This window comes from Rhopilema esculentum, chromosome 1 (genome assembly GCF_057945365.1).
Source record: "Rhopilema esculentum isolate cy_ngs chromosome 1, ASM5794536v1, whole genome shotgun sequence".
Lineage (NCBI taxonomy): Eukaryota > Metazoa > Cnidaria > Scyphozoa > Rhizostomeae > Rhizostomatidae > Rhopilema > Rhopilema esculentum.
This window is the reverse complement of record NC_142815.1, coordinates 2,228,660-2,250,307: the sequence shown is the minus strand read 5'-3', so window position 1 is coordinate 2,250,307 and position 21,648 is coordinate 2,228,660. Positions and strand designations below refer to the sequence as shown.

General features: G+C 37.3%; 3 protein-coding genes across 4 annotated transcripts; 2 read left to right on the top strand and 1 right to left on the bottom strand.

The window, feature by feature from the left end:
- Positions 1-465: 465 nt before the first annotated feature.
- LOC135690277 (uncharacterized) lies at positions 466-4,115 on the top strand. The gene is made up of 4 exons (XM_089111804.1): positions 466-641; positions 1,404-1,469; positions 2,661-2,759; positions 3,073-4,115. The coding sequence occupies exons 2-4, from the start codon at positions 1,412-1,414 to the stop codon at positions 3,930-3,932; spliced, it is 1,017 nt and encodes a 338-aa protein (XP_088967930.1). The 5' UTR covers positions 466-641; positions 1,404-1,411; the 3' UTR covers positions 3,933-4,115.
- Positions 4,116-8,163: 4,048 nt separating this feature from the next.
- On the bottom strand, positions 8,164-10,694 carry LOC135690360 (uncharacterized). The gene is made up of 4 exons (XM_089115054.1): positions 10,461-10,694; positions 9,631-9,696; positions 8,879-8,977; positions 8,164-8,565 (listed from the first exon to the last, which is right to left on the bottom strand). The coding sequence occupies exons 2-4, from the start codon at positions 9,686-9,688 to the stop codon at positions 8,327-8,329; spliced, it is 396 nt and encodes a 131-aa protein (XP_088971180.1). The 5' UTR covers positions 9,689-9,696; positions 10,461-10,694; the 3' UTR covers positions 8,164-8,326.
- Positions 10,695-18,635: 7,941 nt separating this feature from the next.
- On the top strand, positions 18,636-21,005 carry LOC135690276 (uncharacterized). Of its 2 annotated transcripts, XM_089111904.1 has the most exons (5): positions 18,636-18,832; positions 19,413-19,478; positions 20,132-20,230; positions 20,544-20,698; positions 20,765-21,005. In XM_089111904.1, the coding sequence occupies exons 2-5, from the start codon at positions 19,421-19,423 to the stop codon at positions 20,864-20,866; spliced, it is 414 nt and encodes a 137-aa protein (XP_088968030.1). In that variant the 5' UTR covers positions 18,636-18,832; positions 19,413-19,420; the 3' UTR covers positions 20,867-21,005. The 2 variants fall into 2 exon arrangements, with proteins under 2 accessions (XP_088968030.1, XP_088968009.1); XM_089111883.1 differs by having other exon boundaries at positions 18,638-18,832; positions 20,544-21,005.
- Positions 21,006-21,648: the final 643 nt, after the last annotated feature.

The following is a 21,648-nucleotide window of genomic DNA, read 5'->3' as shown; positions in this document are numbered from 1 at the left end:
CTCAAATTGTAAAACGTTGATGCCTCGTCCCTATTGTAAATACTGACAGGAAGAAGTGCACAACAACCGCAGAGCTTTATTTTCGTTGGTTCTCTGGTTAGAAAGATTAAAGATTTAATAAATCGAAATACGTTAATATCTGCGTGGTTTGTGGAGGCTTCCCAAATCTCATTTCTGATCGTCCGATCCTTTGTATCAGATTCCTTAAATTATAAAACGTTAACAACATTTAAATGTTCCTTGGGCAGGAAGAAGTGCACAACAACTGCAGAGCTTTATTTTCTTTGGTTCTCTGGTTAGAAAGAAAAAAGATTTAATAAATCGAAATACGTTAATATCTCCGTGGTTGGTGTAGGCTTCCCAAATCTCATTTCTTATCGTACGACCTTTTGTATCAGATGCCTCAAATTCAAATGATTCTTGGACAGGAAGAAGTGCACGACAACTGCAGAGCTTTGTTTTTTATTAATAAGATGTGGTCAATTCTTAATAAACATTTTACCTGTAATGTAACATAATTCTTTTAAGCTCATATCGTGGTAAAATTCAAAAGAAAGTGGTTATATGCAGAATGAACACTGAGTGGCATAAAAGTCGCAATTTTTGAAGATCTCTCAGACTGGGTTGCTGCAGAGATAAAGGTATGATTGCATTTTCTTTTTCAGATGCTAGCTGTTCAACTTGTTTTAGATTAATTCTATAACTTTATTAACGATAATGTTTTCAACAAGTAATTCTATCTTGCTTTTTTATGCTTGATGTTTAATTTTCACATGGCGTTTTATCCTTTTATATAAAAGAATTTTCAAACAAGAAGTCCCTTGTCGTGAAAAGGTTGTTGTGCTGACAAAGCATTTGGCTATCTTGTTTATTTCTCTTTTTTCATTTCTTTCGGTTATAATTATTTCCTTTTGGACGTTTTTAATTTTCGTAGATTGAATTTAATTCACAAAATTTCATGTTTATAGTAACTTTATGTATTTTAAAATGATCATTGGATTGACATAATGTGAAATTTAGGCTTCTAGAAAACATGTCTTAGAAATAACTTGTATTTTCCAACCTGCATGTAGCCAAAATCAACGAAACCTTACGACAAGGCAAAAGTTTCTTCCTTTCTTCAATCATGTGATATTGCCTTTACCGAACAACATTTAACTTTCTGAATCGTTAAATGTAGCGATTTTTCATAACCATTCACACAAGAATAATTTCTTAAACCTTTGAAAAACTTTAAAGTTATGCTCTTTTTGTTTTCCAAAAGAGTTTTTAAATCAACTGTTCCGAATTTACGAGTTTCAATAAAAATAATGTAACATGAAACAACGCAAAATGTAATTTTCCAGAATGCATTTCCTTGATGTTTTTACCCATTTTGAACTGAATTATGTTTGCATCCATAGGGTTAAAGATGAAGTGTCTCGTCCTTTTGCTACTGCTTGGTGCAGTCTTTTTAGCGTCTACGAACGGTAAGGGTCTCTTTTTTTAACTTCACCTTGATTTTGCTTTTCCCCTAAACCAACCGTGATTAGTTTTGCAACAGTTTTTTTAATCTACTTTACCTCTTTAACAGTTTTACAGCTCCAATAAGCTAATAACGGTTTCAGCGAAATGCATTAGAAGTTCAAAGTAGTCTTAGTGTAAGAAGCCAGTTCTAGGGTATCTTGGATCGGTTAATGAACTTTCATCGGGGATTGCTTTCACAACAAACTTAGATATAGCAACTCTGGTGTGCCTTCAGTAAAGATATTCCAGTACACATTCGTGTCCAGAATAATTCGCATTTACTTGCCTAAGTCGAAAGTTTTTTAGTTGATAGAAAATGTTTATTTGCTGTTCTAACTGAAGAGACGCCAACTGTATACACTTTCTCCATGATATTTCATTTAACATGAAAATTGCAAAGTTAAAAGCATGTTTTTACTCAGGCAAGCGCAGTAGGTTAAAATTCGACAAACACAACGCAGTAACTGTATGAAGCTGTGCAGCCGTAATTGATTTGTTTGATTCGTTTGGCCAGGTCATAAAACATTGTCCAGCAATGTTGGTACAAAAATGTTTTGTAATGTTTTACGGATGTTTTATTTGTTTGGCCAGGCCTTAATTTTGTTTTTCATGTTTTATCAGCAGACTACCATTTATGTAATGTAATGGTTTGGTCGGGGTGCTGCATGCTTGGGATGTCGTGGTGGGGGCCACACACTCGATAATAATTCCTCAAGTGAGGACTGGGACACAATTTTTATTGCATTAAACTAATTCGCATCAAATTATTTGTGTCGGTTGGTGGCTCTCAGGTGCAGCTTTGCGGCCGGGTGGTGCCTCTTCCTGTTTCACTTGGTAGTTTTTATTCTTTCTATGTTAATTTGCCACGGGGTTGTCATGGTCTATTGCTCCCTGTGGTATCAACATCCTTGTATTGTGTGTTGAGTAATTAGTAGGTAGCGTAATAGGTAACTTGTCTTGTAAACTTTTAGTGGAATTTATAAAAAACTATCATTTATTTATCGTGTGAAGAAAATAGTTGATTGCAAATTTGATTGGCTTCAAGTGATGTCTTTATTATTCAATCATTATTTTTTTATTGTTAGTTTGAAATAAAGAGACAGTAATAAGCCTTTCCTACGTTCTTTGATGATAATACCGATTCCATCTTTAAGCTCGGAGATACGAAGAAGCCAATGACGAGAATGCGGATCTTGAACCAAATGAGAACAAGGAAATGGATGAGTTAGAAAGCACTGATCAGACAGAGAAAGGTTTTTGAGACTTTTCAACCCTACTTTATAATAAAACCTTCTAAAAAAGCATTCATAAGACATCTTGATGACTATTGCATCAAACAAAAGTCTTTTGTAACAAGTTTTAATAAATGTTCAGCTTTTAAAGTTACCTTCGAAGTTCGTTTTGGATTATTGTTCACTTCCTGAAAAGTTCTTCAATTATCTCCTTTACATTTGAATATAGATACACGAGGTAAATTTATGGTCTTTGTTGACTTTTTGAATGCACAGTATAAAAGGTTATACCTTATAAAGATAAATTGATTAATCACTCTTAATCTCTCTGCAGATCCATTTCCTCAGCCAAATTTCCGCCGTCGCCGTCACCTTTCAACCTCTGCAGATCCATCTCCTCAGCCAAATTTCCGCCGTCGCCGTCACCTTTCAACCTCTGCAGATCCATCTCCTCAGCCAAATTTCCGCCGTCGCCGTCACCTTTCAACCTCTGCAGATCCATCTCCTCAGCCAAATTTCCGCCGTCGCCGTCACCTTTCAACCTCTGCAGATCCATCTCCTCAGCCAAATTTCCGCCGTCGCCGTCACCGTTCTCTCTCTGCAGATCCATCTCCTCAGCCAAATTTCCGCCGTCGCCGTCACCGTTCTCTCTCTGCAGATCCATCTCCTCAGCCAAATTTCCGCCGTCGCCGTCACCTTTCAACCTCTGCAGATCCATTTCCTCAGCCAAATTTCCGCCGTCGCCGTCACCTTTCAACCTCTGCAGATCCATCTCCTCAGCCAAATTTCCGCCGTCGCCGTCACCTTTCAACCTCTGCAGATCCATCTCCTCAGCCAAATTTCAGCCGTCGCCGTCACCTTTCAACCTCTGCAGATCCATCTCCTCAGCCAAATTTCCGCCGTCGCCGTCACCTTTCAACCTCTGCAGATCCATCTCCTCAGCCAAATTTCCGCCGTCGCCGTCACCTTTCAACCTCTGCAGATCCATCTCCTCAGCCAAATTTCCGCCGTCGCCGTCACCGTTCATCGTCTGCAGATCCATTTCCTCAGCCAAATTTCCGCCGTCGCCGTCACCTTTCACCCTCTGCAGATCCATCTCCTCAGCCAAATTTCCGCCGTCGCCGTCACCGTTCATCGTCTGCAGATCCATTTCCGCAGCCAAATGTCCGCCGTCGCCGTACCTTTCACCGTTAAAAGTTCGTCCGCTAACACTTTAGACACGGCCACTGTTACTTTCCTTTCGCGCAGACTTGACATTTTCTCTTTTTTTCCACTATAACTTTATATGTCATGCTTTATAACATAAACATGCTTTTATATGTCTTATGTATTATTAATTTGTATTCTTACTTTATGAATATATATTAATCTTGGAAAGTTTCTTGTTTGAAATCGGACTAACTTTTGCATTGGTGTCGCTTTATTCCGTTTTTAAATTTTTTTCTATCCCACAAAAAAGTTTCCAAAAACGAATTACTTACTAACAAACTGCTATACAAAACTACAAAGACGAAAACCACGAGAAGCAAAATATCGTGACTACCCCCTGCTTTTTGGTTTTTAAATTGAGATTTAACTCATAAAACACCAGTTTCGTTTGAAGATATGCCAATTTGTGCCGAGAGATTTTTTGACAAAGAAATGATGATCAAAAACTGAAACAAATGTGATGTTTCAAGGAAGACCTACTTCACATTAAGCTTAAAGGCATTTGACATGCATAAGTAAACTCTGGCTATAAAAGTATGCAATGTTCATTAAAATTGGCGGCCATGAATTTGTCTCCTATCGATCCTATCTGTTTTGTTCTTTCTGTCATTATGTCTTTGTGTTGCTCTCATCGAGGTTGTGTGTCTTACCGGTTGTATCTTTTTACCGGTTGTATGTCTTACCGGTTGTATGTCTTACCGGTTGTATCTCTTACCGGTTGTATGTCTTACCGGTTGTATGTCTTACCGGTTGTATGTCTTACCGGTTGTATGTCTTACCGGTTGTATCTCTTACCGGTTGTATCTCTTACCGGTTATATGTCTTACCGGTTGTATGTCTTACCGGTTGTATCTTTTACCGGTTGTATGTCTTACCAGTTGTATGTCTTACCGGTTGTATGTCTTGCCGGTTGTATGTCTTATCGGTTGTATCTTTTACCGGTTGTATGTCTTACCGGTTGTATGTCTTATCGGTTGTATGTCTTCCCGGTTGTATGTCTTACCGGTTGTATGTCTTACCGGTTGTATGTCTTACCGGTTGTATGTCTTCCCGGTTGTATGTCTTACCTGTTGTATGTCTTACCGGTTGTATGTCTTACCAGTTGTATGTCTTACCGGTTGTATGTCTTACCGGTTGTATGTCTTACCGGTTGTATGTCTTACCGGTTGAATGTCTTACAGGTTGTATATCTTACCGGTTGTATGTTTTACCGGTTTTATGTCTTACCGGTTGTATGTCCCGGTTGTATGTCTTACCGGTTGTATGTCTTACCGGTTGTATGTCTTACCGGTTGTATCTTTTTACCGGTTGTATGTCTTATCGGTTGTATGTCTTACCGGTTGTATGTCTCACCGGTTGTATGTCTTACCGTTTGTATGTCTTCCCGGTTGCATGTCTTACCGGTTGTATCTCTTACCGGCTGTATGTCTTACCGGTTGTATGTCTTACCGGTTGAATGTCTTACAGGTTGTATGTCTTACCGGTTGAATGTCTTACAGGTTGTATATCTTACCGGTTGAATGTCTTACAGGTTGTATATCTTACCGGTTGCATGTCTTACCGGGTGTATGTCTTACCGGTTGTATCTTTTTACCGGTTGTATGCCTTATCGGTTGTATGTCTTACCTGGTGTATGTCTTACCGGGTGTATGTCTTACCGGTTGTATGTCTTACCGTTTGTATGTCTTCCCGATTGCATGTCTTACCGGGTGTATGTCTTATCGGTTGTATGTCTTACCGGTTGTATGTCTTACCGGTTGTATGTCTTACCGTTTGTATGTCTTCCCGGTTGCATGTCTTACCGGGTGTATGTCTTACCGGTTGTATGTCCCAGTTGTATGTCTTACCGCTTGTATGTCTTACCGGTTGTATGTTTTATCGGTTGTATGTCTTACCGGTTGTATGTCTTACCGGTTGTATGTCTTACCGGTTGTATGTCTTCCCGGTTGTATGTCTTACCGGTTGTATCTCTTACCGGTTGTATGTCTTACCGGCTGTATGTCTTACCGGTTGTATGTCTTACCGGTTGTATCTCTTACCGGCTGTATGTCTTACCGGTTGTATGTCTTACCGGTTGTATGTCTTATCGGTTGTATGTCTTACCGGTTGTATGTCTTACTGGTTGTATGTTTTACTCCTGTGATTTAAAGCAATGCGTGTTTACTTCGGCAAAAACCAGGGCATTGTTTAAGGAATATTGAAGCGACTGGGGCAATTTTTAAAAGGACAAATGTTCACCTCAAGAAGTATACTTTTACTTATGCTAAAAGATCCCCGTTTGTTGCAGGGGCTAGATGGGTTGTTTCGGACATATATCATAGATAAGAAAACTTCGAGGACATTTCCTATGAGAAGTTAGTGACTTGGCATGGAAGACGGAATTCAAAGCCTTATTTGCAATTTATTATATTTAGCAAAATGTTCATGATATTGTGCTGCTTTCATACTAGTTTTCTTAGGATTCAGTCTTTAGACTTCAAGATTTGACACTAATTACTATTATAAAGTCACTTTAGAAAGTTTGAGCATATTATTTTTTATATACAAAATTGAAACCTTCTTATGAAATTTTTTAGATCAGAAACCTTAACAGAATGTATATTTTAAGTTTAAAATTGCAGCAAGAATCTGGATGTTTTCGAAACTGCGGTCCGCTGGGGCGTGAGGCAAAATATGGCCTCCCTGAACATATTTAAAAAGTCGCCACTGCCATGAACATTACAATTTTGGTTTTTTTGTTTTTTGCTTTAAACTTTTGCAACCGGAGTGGAAGTTGCGAAGCATAGATTTAAAACCGAAACATCTGATCAAAGATGTGCCGATTGGGGGGCGTCACGCCCCCCCCCCCCAAGTGTCTGCAAACTTCAGAAAAGTTGTTCATGCAGCGGGAACTTTAGCATAAATTAGGAAGTTTGACCAAATTTCAACCTATAATTCATTCATTTTATTGGTCATGGTTGGTCATTGCAAATATATCTTCAGTCGGTCTGTATTTAAAGGTTAAAAAAAATTAAGAACAAGTTGAGGCTCAGCTACTGTAAAATGCAATTTGGAACAACCTTCTATCTAAAAAAACGAGGACTTTTAGCAATGTGTGGCTGCTTTTACTGTGATTATTCAAACTTGTCGGCAAATAAAGGCTGTCTCACTCACATTGTTGGCAAATGAGGCTTAAATACCTCCCTAGAGCGAAAATTCTAGCAATCGCACAGCTTACATCCTATTAATTTAAGAACCAATTAAGAACCAATTCCAGATTCTTGCTGTAAATTTAAACTTAAAATATACATTCTGTTATGGTTTCTGATCTAAAACCGTCCAAAAAAGGTTTCAATTTTGTATATAAAAAATAATCTGCTCAAACTTTCTAAAGTGACTTTATAATAGTAATTAGTGTCAAATCTTGAAGTCTAAAGACTGAATCCTAAGAAAACCAGTATGAAAGCAGCACAATATCATGAACATTTTGCTAAATATAATAAATTGCAAATAAGGCTTTGAATTCCGTCTTCCATGCCAAGTTACTAACTTCTCTTAGCAATCGAAGTTGTCTTATGTATGATATATGTTTGAAACACCCCATCTAGCCCCTGCAACAAACGGGGATCTTTTAGCATAAGTAAAAGTATAATTATTGAGGTGAGCATGTGTCCTTTTAAAATTGCCCCAGTCGCTTCAATGTTCCTTAAACAATGCCCTGGTTTCTGCCGAAGTAAACATGCATTGCTTTAAATCACAGAAGTAAGACATGCAACCGGTAAGACATGCAACCGGTAAGACATACAACAAAACAGATAGGATCGATAGGAGACAAATTCATGGCCGCCAACTTGAATCAACATTTGCATACTTTAATAGCCGAAATTTACTTATGCATGTCAAATGCCTTTAAACTTAATGTGAAGTAGGTCTTCCTTGGAACGTCACCCTTGTTTAGTTTTTGCTCATGGTTACATTGTCAAATAACCCCTCATTGGCACATCAATCACGAACATGATTATCTTTTTGTCTATCTTCAAACGAAACTGGTGTTTTACAAGTTAAATCTCAATTTAAAAACCAAAAACCCAGGGGGTAGTCATGATATTTTGCTTCTCGTGGTTTTCGTCTTCGTAGTTTTGTATAGAAGTTCGTTAGTTAGAAATTCGTTTTTGAAAACTTTTTTGTGGGATAGAAAAAGATTCAAAAACGGAATAAAGCGACACCAATGCAAAAGTTAGTCCGATTTCAAACAAGAAACTTTCCAAGATTAACATATATTTATAAAGCAAGCATACAAATTAATAATACATAAGACATTTAAAAGCATGTCTGTAGTTACAGAGCAAAAAAAGAGAAAATGTCAAGTGACCGTGTCCAAAATGCTAGCGGACGAACATTTAACCATTAAAGGGATGACGACGGAGGACATACATGAATGCCCGACGACGGCGGACATTGGAACGACGACGGCGGACATAGGAACGGCGGCGGCGGACATTGGAACGACGACGGAGGACATAGGAACGGCGGCGGACATTGGAACGACGGCGGATATAGAAACGACGATGCACATTTGGCTGAGGAAATGGATCTCCAGAGGCTTGTCTGAGATTACGTAAAGCGGTCCAAAATGGATCTGCAGAGAGATTAAGAGTGATTAATCAATTTATCTTTATAAGGTATAACCTTTTATGCTGTGCATTCCAAAAGTCAACAAAGACCATAAATTTACCTCGTGTATCTATATTCAAAAGTAAAGGAGATAATTGAAGAACTTTTCAGGAAGTGAACAATAACCCAAAATGAACTTCGAAGGTACCTTTAAGGGCCGAACATTTATTGAAACTTGTTACAAAAGACTTTTGTTTGATGCAATAGTCATCAAGATGTCTTATAAATGCTTTTTTAGAAGGTTTTATTATAAAGTAGGGTTGAAAAGTCTCAAAAACCTTTCTCTGTCTGAGCAGTGCTTTCTAACTCATCCATCTCCTTGTTCTCATTTTGTTCAAGATCTGCATTCTCGTCATTGGCTTCTTCGTATCTCCGAGCTTAAAGATGGAATCGGTATTATCATCAAAGAACGTAAGAAAAGCTTATTACTGTCTCTTTATTTCAAACTTACAATGAAAAAATAATGATTGAATAATAAAGACATCACTTGAAGCCAATCATATTTCAATCAACTATTTTTTTCATATGATAAATAAATGGTAGTTTTTTTATAGTTCACTAAAAGTTTACAAGATAAGTTAACTATTACGCTACTCAACAAACAATACAAGGACGTTGATACCACAGGAGAAAGTGTATACAGTTGGCGTCTCTTCAGTTAGAACAGCAAATAAACATTTTCTATCAACTAAAAAACTTCCGACTTAGGCAAGTAGATGCGAATTATTCTGGACACGAATGTGTACTGGAGTATCTTTACTGAAGGCACACCAGAGTTGCTCTATCTAAGTTTTTTGTGAAAGCAATCCCCGATGAAAGAACACGAACCGATCCAAGATACCCTAGAACTGGCTTCTTACACTAAAACTGCTTTGAACTTCTAATGCATTTTGATGAAACCGTTATTAGCTTATTGGAGCTGTAAAACTGTTAAAGAGGTAAAGTAGATTAAAAAAACTGTTGCAAAAATAATCACGGTTGGTTAAGGTGGAAAGCAAAATGAAGGTGAAGTTGAAAAAGAGACCCTTACCGTTCGTAGACGCTAAAAAGACTGCACCAAGCAGTAGCAAAAGGACGAGACACTTCATCTTTAACTCTATGGATGCAAACATAATTCAGTTGAATATGGATAAAAACATAAAGGAAATGCATTCTGGAAAATTACATTTTGCGTTGTTTCATGTTATATTATTTTTATTGAAACTCATAAATTCGGAACAGTTGATTTAAAAACTCTTTTGGAAAACAAATACAGCATAACTTTAAAGTTTTTCAAAGGTTTAAGAAATTATTCTTGTGTAAATGGTCATGAAAAATCGCTACATTTAACGATTCAAAAAGTTAAATGTTGTTCGGTAAAGGCAATATCACATGATTGAAGAAAGGAAGAAACTTTTTCCTTGTCGTAAGGTCTCGTTGATTCTGGCTACATGCAGGTTGGAAAATACAAGTTATTTCTAAGACATGTTTTCTAGAAGCCTAAATTTCACATTATGTCAATCCAATGATCATTTTAAAATAGATAAAGTTACTATAAACATGAAATTTTGTGAATTAAATTCATTCTACGAAATTTAATAACGCCCAAAAGGAAATAATTATAACCGAAAGAAATGAAAATAAGGAAATAAACAAGATAACCGAATGCTTTGTCAGCACAACAACCTTTTAACGACCACAGACTTCGTGTTTGCAAAAGAATTTATATATATGGATAAAACGCCATGTGAAAATTAAACATCAGGCATAAAAATAAGCAAGATAGAATTACTTGTTGAAAATATTATCGTTAATAAAGTTATAGAATTAATTTAAAACAAGTTAAACAGTTAAAATCTGAAAAAGAAAATGCAATCATACCTTTATCTCTGCAACAATCCAGTCTGAGAGATCTTCAAAAATGGCGACTTTTATGCCACTCTGTGTTCATTCTGCATATAACCGCTTTCTTTTGAATTTTACCACGAGAGGAACGTAAAAGAGTATTGTTACATTACAGGTAAAATGTTTATTCAGAATTGACCACATCTTCTTTCTAAAAACAAAGCTCTGCAGTTGTTGTGCACTTCTTCCTGCCCAAGAAACATTGAAATTTTGTTAACGTTTCACATTTTAAGGAATCTGATACAAAAGGTCGGACGATAAGAAATGAGATAATAAGATTTGGGAATCTTCCACCAACCACGGAGATATTAACGTATTTCGATTTATCAAATCTTTTTACTTTCTAACCAGAGAACCAAAGAAAATAAAGCTCTGCAGTTGTTGTGCATTTCTTCCTGTCCAAGAAACATTCAAATTTTGTTAACGTTTTATATTTTAAGGAATCTGATACAAAAGATCGGACGATCAGAAATGAAATTTGGGAAACTTCCACCAACCAAGGAAATATTAACGTATTTCGATTTATTAAATCTTTTTTCTTTCTAACCAGCGAACCAACAAAAATAAAGCTTTGCAGTTGTTGTGCATTTCTTCCTGTCCAAGAAACATTTAAATTTGGTTAACGTTTCAGATTTTAAGGAATCTGATACAAAACATCGGACGATAAGAAATGAAATTTGGGAAACTTTCACCAACCACGCAGATATTAACGTGTTTCGATTTATTAAATCTTTTTTCTTTCTAACCAGAGAACCAACGAAAATAAAGCTCTGTGGTTGTTGTGCACTTCTTCCTGTCTATATTTACAATAGGGACGAGGCATCAACGTTTTACAATTTGAGGCATCCAGTCTTTATAAAAGACTACTTTCTCCCAAGACTCAATAACTATAATCTTCGAAGAAATGTTCCTAAGGTTAAAACTACGAGCTTTGGTATAAAATCTATTAATTCTTTTGGTCGAAAGATTTGGAATGTCTTCCAAATGAAATAAAATCATCCAAAAATACAAATCAATTCAAAGTTCTTATAAAATGTTGGTATTTCGAAAATCAATGCGCCTGTAACGCTTGCAGTCAATGACTTCCATAATGCAATGTCTTAAATTGCTTCATGTTAGTGTTTATTAGTGTTCACACTATTGTCAAACTAACAGTAAAAAGGTATTATTTTTATTATTACCATTATTATTTTTCTTTGTGACTATTTCTTTTTCTCATACATATTTGTAGTTCGATTGAACAATATATTGTGATGCTTTCAGTTATTTACTAATAGTTCAAATTGAATTTTTAATTTAAAAGGAACAATCTTTCAGTTTTAGTTTAAAAATAATGTAACTTTTTTATATTAAAATTTTTATATTTTATATTTATATTAGAGTTTCAGTTCTAGACCTAAAGTTGGCATATAATGTGCTATTTGTCTCCGCTTCCAAAAACTCTTTGGAATTTTACAGTCCCAGAACCCGGATTTACAGAAATAAATGAAGAGCTGTCTTCTACTTCACTTAAGTTACTGTAAATCCACAAATTGCCCCCCCCCCCGTCGAAAAAGTCTCCCCTTAAATAAGCCCCTACCCTAGAACTACAAATTGTCAATAAACCCCCCCCCCCTTCGAATATGCCCCTAGAACTAAATCAGGTTGATTCTATTATCTCATTTGACTCTCCATTATAGTTTGTGTTCATTTGTCTTTATTCTAAAAACTGCCAAATCAGTAGTATTTGGAGTATTTCAAACTGAAAAGTGAGGTTAATTCATCACTGCTCATTTTTGATTCATCACTGCACAAACATCACTGCACCTTAAATTAATCCATGATCCTAGTCTATCTGAACATCTGGAATGAATTTTGAAAAAAGCCGTGCGGAGAAGCCGAAAGTTTGGATGATCGAGGGTAGATTATGATCAAGAAATTCTTTCCCTAGACAGTCATGAATATCATTCTAGCCATGACCCCCCCTTCCCCCCCCCCCCAAAAAAAATTCTTGATCATCAAAGATATTTACAAATAGGCCCTGTTTTGAAGCACTAATTTCAAGTTACATTAATCGAACTTAGCCCTCCACTTTGAATTTCGTGGCGTGGGGCCTGGAATATCCACCCATCGAAGAAACACACGAAAAGACAGAAAAAGAAATTTGCGAGGACGAGGAAACAAGCTCTAGCCGCAACACGTGCGATGATTCTGTCAGCCCTTGCTTTTCCGTTCAGAGAAACGAAGTTGATGCCGAGCCAAAAGCATTGACCCATTCAAAGGTAGATACACAAATCAGTGATAAATGTATCCAGCGTGTGCCAGGACCAAAAGCTAAAAGAAAGCGTGTGCTGTATGCCTACCGTACCTCACCATACTGAAGCGTTCTTGCTACAGGGGTAGAGTGCCACCAATTTGTCTTCCCGAGGGCACAGAGGCAAGAACTCGCACAATTCAAGAGCATCTACAAAGTGAAGCACATAAAGAATGCCTCGAAGCCGAGCGCTTGAAGAAACTTTCATCTGTCGAGAAATCTCAACTGTGCCCTTGGTTAAGATGTTGAGTTCGCAGCGCCAGAAATTGGCCAACAAGATAGGGTCACTAATAATCCATGTGTACAATGACGCGAAATGTTTGACATCATCAGCATTTTCTTGGTCATCAAGAGTAGTTGCCTCAAAATTTTAATTCAACTACAATCAACCTTTCCAACCATACACGCCTTCTGACCGTGATCTGCAGTATATTCGACCCCCAGTTATACAAGAATTTTTGCGCACTATAGTCAGTTCTGACCTGCCAAAGTTCAAGAAAGAAATTCATTCCTGCATTGCTGCATCTCTTCGCTTTGATGCGTCCATGGATAAGACGCAGAAAGATCATCAATACATGCTACTTAATGTAGTCGATGAAAATGGGAAACCAGATCTCAAGTTCATTGGCATTGGACACGTGACTGATCCTGGTGCCTCTGGGCATCTCGCAGCATTGAAATTGGGAGCAGACGATACTGTTGGCTTCGACGAAGTAATGAAAGTGATAACTCATCTTTCAACTGACGGGGAAAATAAGAATGTTGGAGAGCATCGTGGTCTCTGGAAGCTCCTGGATGACGACCGAAGGAAATTAGACATCGACACTCCCCTCCTAAAGTCTGTTTGTGCAGTGCATTCAACTGCAAATGCATACAAAGACTGTTGTAAGAGTGTCCCAGAAATTGATCACTTGGTTAAGAAAATAGCAGCAATTTCTATCTATTTTCACTTTTCAGCAAAACGAACCAGTGAGCTGGAAAAAGTTGCAAATGTGGAAGGGCTAACAGTGCGTCGTTTCCTAAAGTATTTTGAGGTCAGATGGGCAGAATTTACAGCTGCTCTTCTTGATGCTATTCTGTGCTCGTGGCAAGCACTCATAAAGTTCAACGTAGAGCAATGCGATGCTGAAGGCAAAAAGTTTCTGAAGCTTCTTATCAACAAGGACAACCTTCTTTTGATGTGTTTTGTTGCAGATCTGCTTTTCTTAATCAAAGTGTTCCAAAAGAAGCTTCAAAGCGACTCACTAACAATTGTGGACATTGAGCCAGAGGGAGGGGAGTTTTGCGAAAGGGTGAACAAGCTTCAAACTGGATCCTTGCTGGGAGGTTGGGAAAATGAATTCAAAGAAAGGTATGATGAAGAAGCCAATAAGTTTCGCGGGATCAAGCTTTGGGAGAAGGAAAGACGCCGACCAGATGCCAATCAGTTTGTAACAGATCGCAGAAAGTTTAGTGCTATTCGGAACGAATCAGTGATAGCAATCAGCACATACGTAGACAAGCGACTTCAAGTGGACAGAAATGCTTCCAAATCATTTACCCCGTTTGTTAAGATCGCGGCCACAGAAGATGAAATTAAAGAAGTTCACCGCTCTATTGCTCCTGACTTCGATTTGGCAAATGTAGCCATTCAGTATCAGGATCTGCAAGATTGTGCCGAAATGCAAAAGGCCGATCCCTTCAGCATGCTGCAAAACATGCTACAAGGAGCAAGGGACGAGTATTCAGATGTCTGTGTCGTCCTTGGCCGCATTCTTGCATGCAAACCCCATTCAGCTGATTGTGAGCGGGTCATTTCTCTTTATAACAAGATCAAATAAACATGCAGATCTTCTTTAAAGCGCTAAACCGTCAGCGATTACCTTTACATACATATGAATATGCCACAACTATGTGATTTTGATCCTAGGCCTGCCATTGAGGTGGATGGAGGAAAAAGATCGTCGGGCAAGAGAAAGCACAAAAGCAGGAAAGCAAGAGTGGTTTAGCAAAGTTTTTGCGAACGACGATATAGAAGACGGAGAGGTTAAGGAGAAAGAGTTGAAGAGAAAGTTTTGAAGACGTTAAATTTGTTTAACATTAAACAGCATTGCGTTATTGTTCAAAAAATTATTACTGCTTGAATGCGAAGGTTGACCTCAACCTAGTATATACGTTTGTTTGTGAAAGTCTATAGGCTATATTTGGTTTGCGTATCTATACAATGGCGGATCCAGCCAAAAATCTGACTACCGCCGAAATGAGATAGAGGATCTACCACACCCTTTAGACCACACCCATTTCCTGGTTACACCCTGTTTTCTAAAATGATTATTATTTACTGTAATTTCTTATGTAGACCATTTTCAAGAAACAAGCCGTGCTTTAGTGAAATTTTAAGTATCCTTACAACAAGCTTGAGAAGAAATAAATAATCTTATTCAATATTTTGAGGATGGATATTCTAAAAATATTTACGGCATTTAGCGGAGGAACACCATAGAATAAGAAAAAAGATACATTCGGCAGAATTTTGAAATGTCGTCTAAAACACACATTAAGTCGCACAATTATTTATGGAAATCAGACCTGTTGGAAATTATAAGTTTAAAAAGCTAGATAAAATTTGCAATTATTGAGAGAAACTTTTGTTAAACAAAGAATAATACTTTTGGCGAACTTTGTGGGCCTGACTTTTAGTCCTGGTGCTTTCTTAATTTTAGAAATTGAGTCTTAATATTCTTATAAAATATTTTCCTGCCAATATTTATGTATTGTACAAAATAAGGGGTCACATCGGTCATACCCTAACACAGAATGGTCTTAAAATAGACCCCGCAAAGTTGAAGTCATCACAAAGATGAGCAAGCCGAAAGATGTCGCTGGTGTACAAAGGTTCATTGGCATGGTAAAATACCTGGCCAAGTTTCTTCCCAGACTATCTGAAGCATGCGAACCTCTGAGAAATTTGACCCACAAAGATGCACCATGGGTATGGGGAAAAGATCACGACAGGTCTTTTGCTGACATACAAAAAGCAATTTGCGAGGCACCAGTTCTAAAGTATATTGACCATAAGGCAGCAACAGAAGGCCAGACTGATGCATCATCAAAGGGGCTTGGTTTCGTGCTCATGCAAGAGGGACGTTCCGTGTCATATGCAAGAAAACCCCTTACCCCTGCAGAGCATAATTACAGCCAAATAGAGAAGGAGCTGCTTGCACAAGTATTTGGAGTGGAACATTACCATACCTATGTCTATGGCAGAGAGATTACACTTTGGACGGATCACAAACCACTTGTCTCAATCGTCAGCAAACCACTCGCCTCTGCTCCAAAGAAACTGCAAAGGTTGCTACTAAGATTGCAATCATACGATGTTAAAATCTGCTATAAACCTGGCAAAGAAATTGTTCTAGCAGACACACTCTCTCGTGCATACCTGCCGACAAGTGAGAGACAAAAGTCCGCAACTGAGTCCGCAGTTGTTCCAGAAACACTGCGCAAAAATATCCGGAATAAACTGCATGTAACACACACAGGAATACAGAGCTGCCTCAGAAGAGCCAGAGAAGCAGTTTACTGGCCTAACATGAACAAAGATCTTATCGACTTCATCTCGAAATGTGAAATCTGTAACACATTCCAAAACAACCAGGCCACAGAGCCCCTTATTCCTCGTGAAATCCCAAGCCGCCCCTGGCAAATAATTGCTGCTGACATTTTCACAGTCAACAACAAAAGCTGTACTGTGGATTGCTACTCCAACTACTTTGAGATAGATCGTCTATTTTACAAAACTGCTGGGGAAATTAAGAAGAAGCTCAAGCGGCACTTCTCTACTCATGGCATACCAGATAAGCTCATGAGGGACAACGTACCTTTCTCCTCTAAAGAATTTCAGGATTTTGCCAAGGAATATGAATTAACCACCGAGCTAAGCTCGCCGGAGTACGCACAAAGTAATGGCAAAGCAGAAAATGCTGTCAAAACTGCAAAGATGCTAATATAAAAAGCGACTGAATCTGGCAATGACTTCTATCTCGTGCTACTAGAATGGCAAAACACGCCGTCTGAGGAGATGAAAAGCTCTCCTTCCCAACGTATTTTTAGCAGACGAGCTAAAACACTGCTTCCCATATCGAAGAAGCTCCTTAAACCAAAGGTTGTCACTGGTGTCCAAAAAAAACTTCGAAAGAGGAAAGAGATACAATCAAAGTATTAAAACAGAGGCACAAGAGAGCTAAGTGCATTGAAGAAAGATGATGTAGTGAGGATAAAGCCAAGAAATTCTGACAGAACAGGCCGCTGGACCAAAGGATGTGTCATAGAGCAAGTTGGTGTAAGATCTTATAATGTAAAAACCGAAGATGGAAGAATCTTCAGACGAAATCGAAAGTTTCTACGTCAAACCAAAGAGCCTTTCTTTGCAGATGAAGAAGATTCAATCATTTTCCCCAGAAAGGAACGAGAAGCAGTGGCTCGACCTTATGAAGATCACCAATCTGAAATAGAGCAATTTGATCCGCAAGAGGCACCTCACTCACGACCTGATGCAACTGAAGAAGAGACAGCAGCCGCCAGCCCTGCTGAGACCAGATTTGATCACAGGCAATTGAACTTTTACCAGCCAGTAACGACAGGGAGTGGCAGGAAAGTAATTCAGCCGGACTACCTCACTGGCCACAACTTCTGATTAGCAAACTTTAAAAACAATTATTTTTATTATGTTACTGTTCTGTTTATTCTTTTGTTGGAGGAAAGGTGTGACGTTATTAGCCTCGTATTTATGTTATGTTGGGCATGCGCCTGGTTTGTTATGTTATGTTATATTATGTTATGCGTGAGAATATGAAATGTAGTATTGAAGTTCGAGTTCGGGTGTTCTTTCGTTCTTATATACCGGATAATCTTACAATAGGTTCATAAATGAATGCCATAAATAAATGAACTTAAGAAACTCCCAATTAAAAACAGAGGAGTCACATTACAAAATATATGGATTTAACGCGTATCATAAATATATAGCCAAATATCGAACTCAGTTCCAATCGTTAAAAATTTAGTTGCCCTACTTTACAAATACTCAAGAAAATAATCTCAGAATTTTCATCATTCAATTGTACTTGTAATCTTGGCAAGGAATACCATTCCAACATCGGTTATATTTGATATACATTATATTTAGCGTTGGTAATTTAAATCAGTTGGTTTTAATCAGCCTGAATATACATAGCTGGAAATTGCACCAACTTTAAGTAAAGAAAGAAAAAAAGAACTCAGCTATCATTCTGATAGCCTTTAGCTGTTTGGCAACTTTATTAATATACGAGTAAAATTGTAATTGCTCATCTTTCAAAAAACTATCCTGTTTTCAAGAAAATTATCCCCGTTGTCCGACCTTTTGTATCAGATGCCTCAAATTTTAAAACGTTGATGCCTCCTCCCTGTTGTAAATACAGACAGGAATAAGTGCACAACAAACGCAGAGCTATATTTTCTTTAGTTCTCTGGTTAGATAGAAAAAAGATTTGATAAATCGAAATACGTTGATATCTGCGTGGTTGGTGGAAGCTTCCCAAATCTCATTTCTTATCGTCCGATGTTTTGTATCAGATTCCTTAAAATTTAAAACGTTAACCAAATTTAAATGTTTCTTGGACAGGAAGAAATGCACAACAACTGCAGAGCTTTATTTTCTTTGGTTCTCTGGTTAGAAAGAAAAAAGATTTAATAAATCGAAATACGTTAATATCTCCGTGGTTGGTGGAAGATTCCCAAATCTCATTTCTTATCGTCCGACCTTTTGTATCAGATTCCTTAAAATGTGAAACGTTAACAAATATTCAATGTTTCTTGGGCAGGAAGAAGTGCACAACAACTGCAGAGCTTTGTTTTTAGAAAGAAGATGTGGTCAATTCTGAATAAACATTTTACCTGTAATGTAACGTTACTCTTTTACGTTCCTCTCGTGGTAAAATTCAAAAGAAAGCGGTTATATGCAGAATGAACACAGATTGGCATAAAAGTCGCAATTTTTGAAGATCTCTCAGACTGGATTGCTGCAGAGATAAAGGTATGATTGCATTTTCCTTTTCAGATTTTAGCTGTTCAACTTGTTTCATATTAATCCTAAAACTTTATTAACGATAATATTTTCAACAAAGATTTTTATCTTGCTTTGTTTTATGCTTGATGTTTAATTTTCACATGGCGTTTTATCCATATATATAAATTCTTTTGCAAACACGAAGTCTCTGGTCGTTAAAAGGTTGTTGTGCTGACAAAGCATTTGGCTATCTTGTTTATTTCCTTTTTTTCATTTCTTTCGGTTATAATTATTTCCTTTTGGTCGTTTTTAATTTTCGTAGAATGAATTTAATTCACAAAATTTCATGTTTATAGTAACTTTATCCATTCTAAAATGACCATTGGATTGACATAATGTAAAATGTAGGCTTCTAGAAAACATGTCTTAGAAAAAATTTCATAAACCTTTGAAAAACTTTAATGATACGCTGCTTTTGTTTTCCAAAAGAGTTTTTAAATCAACTGTAAAAATAATATAACATGAAACAACGCAAAATGTAATTTTCCAGAATGCATTTCCTTTATGTTTTTATCCATATTCAACTGAATTATGTTTGCATCCATAGGGTTAAAGATGAAGTGTCTCGTTCTTTTGCTACTGCTTGGTGCAGTCTTTTTAGCGTCTACGAACGGTAAGGGTCTCTTTTTTCAACTTCACCTTCATTTTGCTTTCCCCCTCAACCAACCGTGATTTTTTTTGCAAAAGTTTTTTAACCTACTTTACCTCTTCAACAGTTTTACTGCTCCAGTAAGCTAATAACGGTTTCAGCAAAATGCCTTAGAAGTTCAAAGCAGTTTTAGTGTAAGAAGCCAGTTCTAGGGTATCTTGGATCGGTTCATGCACTTTTATTGGGGATTGCTTTCACAAAAAACTTAGATATAGCAACTTTGGTGTGCCTTCAGTAAAGATATTCCAGTACACATTCGTGTCCAGAATAATTCGCATCTACTTGCCTAAGTCGAAAGTTTTTTAGTTGATAGAAAATGTTGATTTACTGTTCTAATTGAAGAGACGCCAACTGTATACACTTTCTCCTGTGGTATCAACGTCCTTGTATTGTTTGTTGAGTAGCGTAATAGTTAACTTATCTTGTAAACTTTTATTGAAATATAAAAAACTACCATTTATTTATCATATGAAAAAAATGGTTGATTGCAAATATGATTGGCTTCAAGGGATGCCTTTATTATTCAATCATTATTTTTTCATTGTAAGTTTGAAATAAAGAGACAGTAATAAGCTTTTCTTACGTTCTTTGATGATAATACCGATTCCATCTTTAAGCTCGGAGATACGAAGAAGCCAATGACGAGAATGCAGATCTTGAACAAAATGAGAACAAGGAGATGGATGAGTTAGAAAGCACTGCTCAGACAGAGAAAGGTTTTTGAGACTTTTCAACCCTACTTTATAATAAAACCTTCTAAAAAAGCATTTATAAGACATCTTGATGACTATTGCATCAAACAAAAGTCTTTTGTAACAAGTTTTAATAAATGTTCAGCTTTTAAAGTTACCTTCGAAGTTCGTTTTGGATTATTGTTCACTTCCTGAAAAGTTCTTCAATTATCTCCTTTACATTTGAATATAGATACACGAGGTAAATTTATGGTCTTTGTTGACTATTGGAATGCACAGCATAAAAGGTTATACCTTATAAAGATAAATTGATTAATCACTCTTAATCTCTCTGCAGATCCATTTTGGACCGCTTTACGTAATCTCAGACAAGCCTCTGGAGATCCATTTCCTCAGCCAAATGTGCATCGTCGTTCCTATGTCAGCCGTCGTCGTAGCTATGTCCGCCGCCGCCGTTCCTATGTCAGCCGTCGTCGTTCCAATATCCGCCGCAGCAATTTCTATATCCGCCGCAGCAGTTTCTATATCCGCCGTCGTCGTTTCAATATCCGTCGTCGTCGTTCCAATATCCGCCGCCGCCGTTCCTATGTCCGCCGCCGCCATTTCTATCTCCGCCGTCGTCGTTCAATTGCCCGCCCACGTCATCCCTTTTATGGTTAAATGTTCGTCCGCTAACACTTTGGACACGGTCACTTGACATTTTCTCTTTTTTTGCTCTGTAACTACAGACATGCTTTTAAATGTCTTATGTTTTTTTATTTTGTATGCTTGCTTTATGAATATATATTAATCTTGGAAAGTTTCTTGTTTGAAATCGGACTAACTTTTGCATTGGTGTCGCTTTATTCCGTTTTTAAATTTTTTTCTATCCCACAAAAAAGTTTTCAAAAACGAATTACTAACTAACGAACTTCTATACAAAACTACGAAGACGAAAACCACGAGAAGCAAATTATCATGACTACCCCCTGGCTTTTTGGTTTTTAAATTGAGATTTAACTTGTAAAACACCAGTTTCGTTTGAAGATGTGCCAATTTGTGCCGAGAGGTTTTTTGACAAAGAAATGATGATCAAAAACTGAAACAAATGTGATGTTTCAAGGAAGACCTACTTCACATTAAACTTAAAGGCATTTGACATGCATAAGTAAACTTTGGCTATAAAAGTATGCAAATGTTGATTCAAGTTGGCGGCCATGAATTTGTCTCCTATCGATCCTATCTGTTTTGTTCTTTCAGTCGATTTGAGGGTCTTACCAAATGGCCCAGTTTTGATTATAATACAACGGCTTGATTAAACTTGCGATCTATTATAGAGAATGAATAAGGTTTTATCTTTCCCGAATCAACAACAGCCAGTGGCGAAAAAAATTGTCAAAGAAGGACCAGGTGCGTACAAAGAAATGGATATGGAATGGTAATATACCAATGGCATGCCTTCC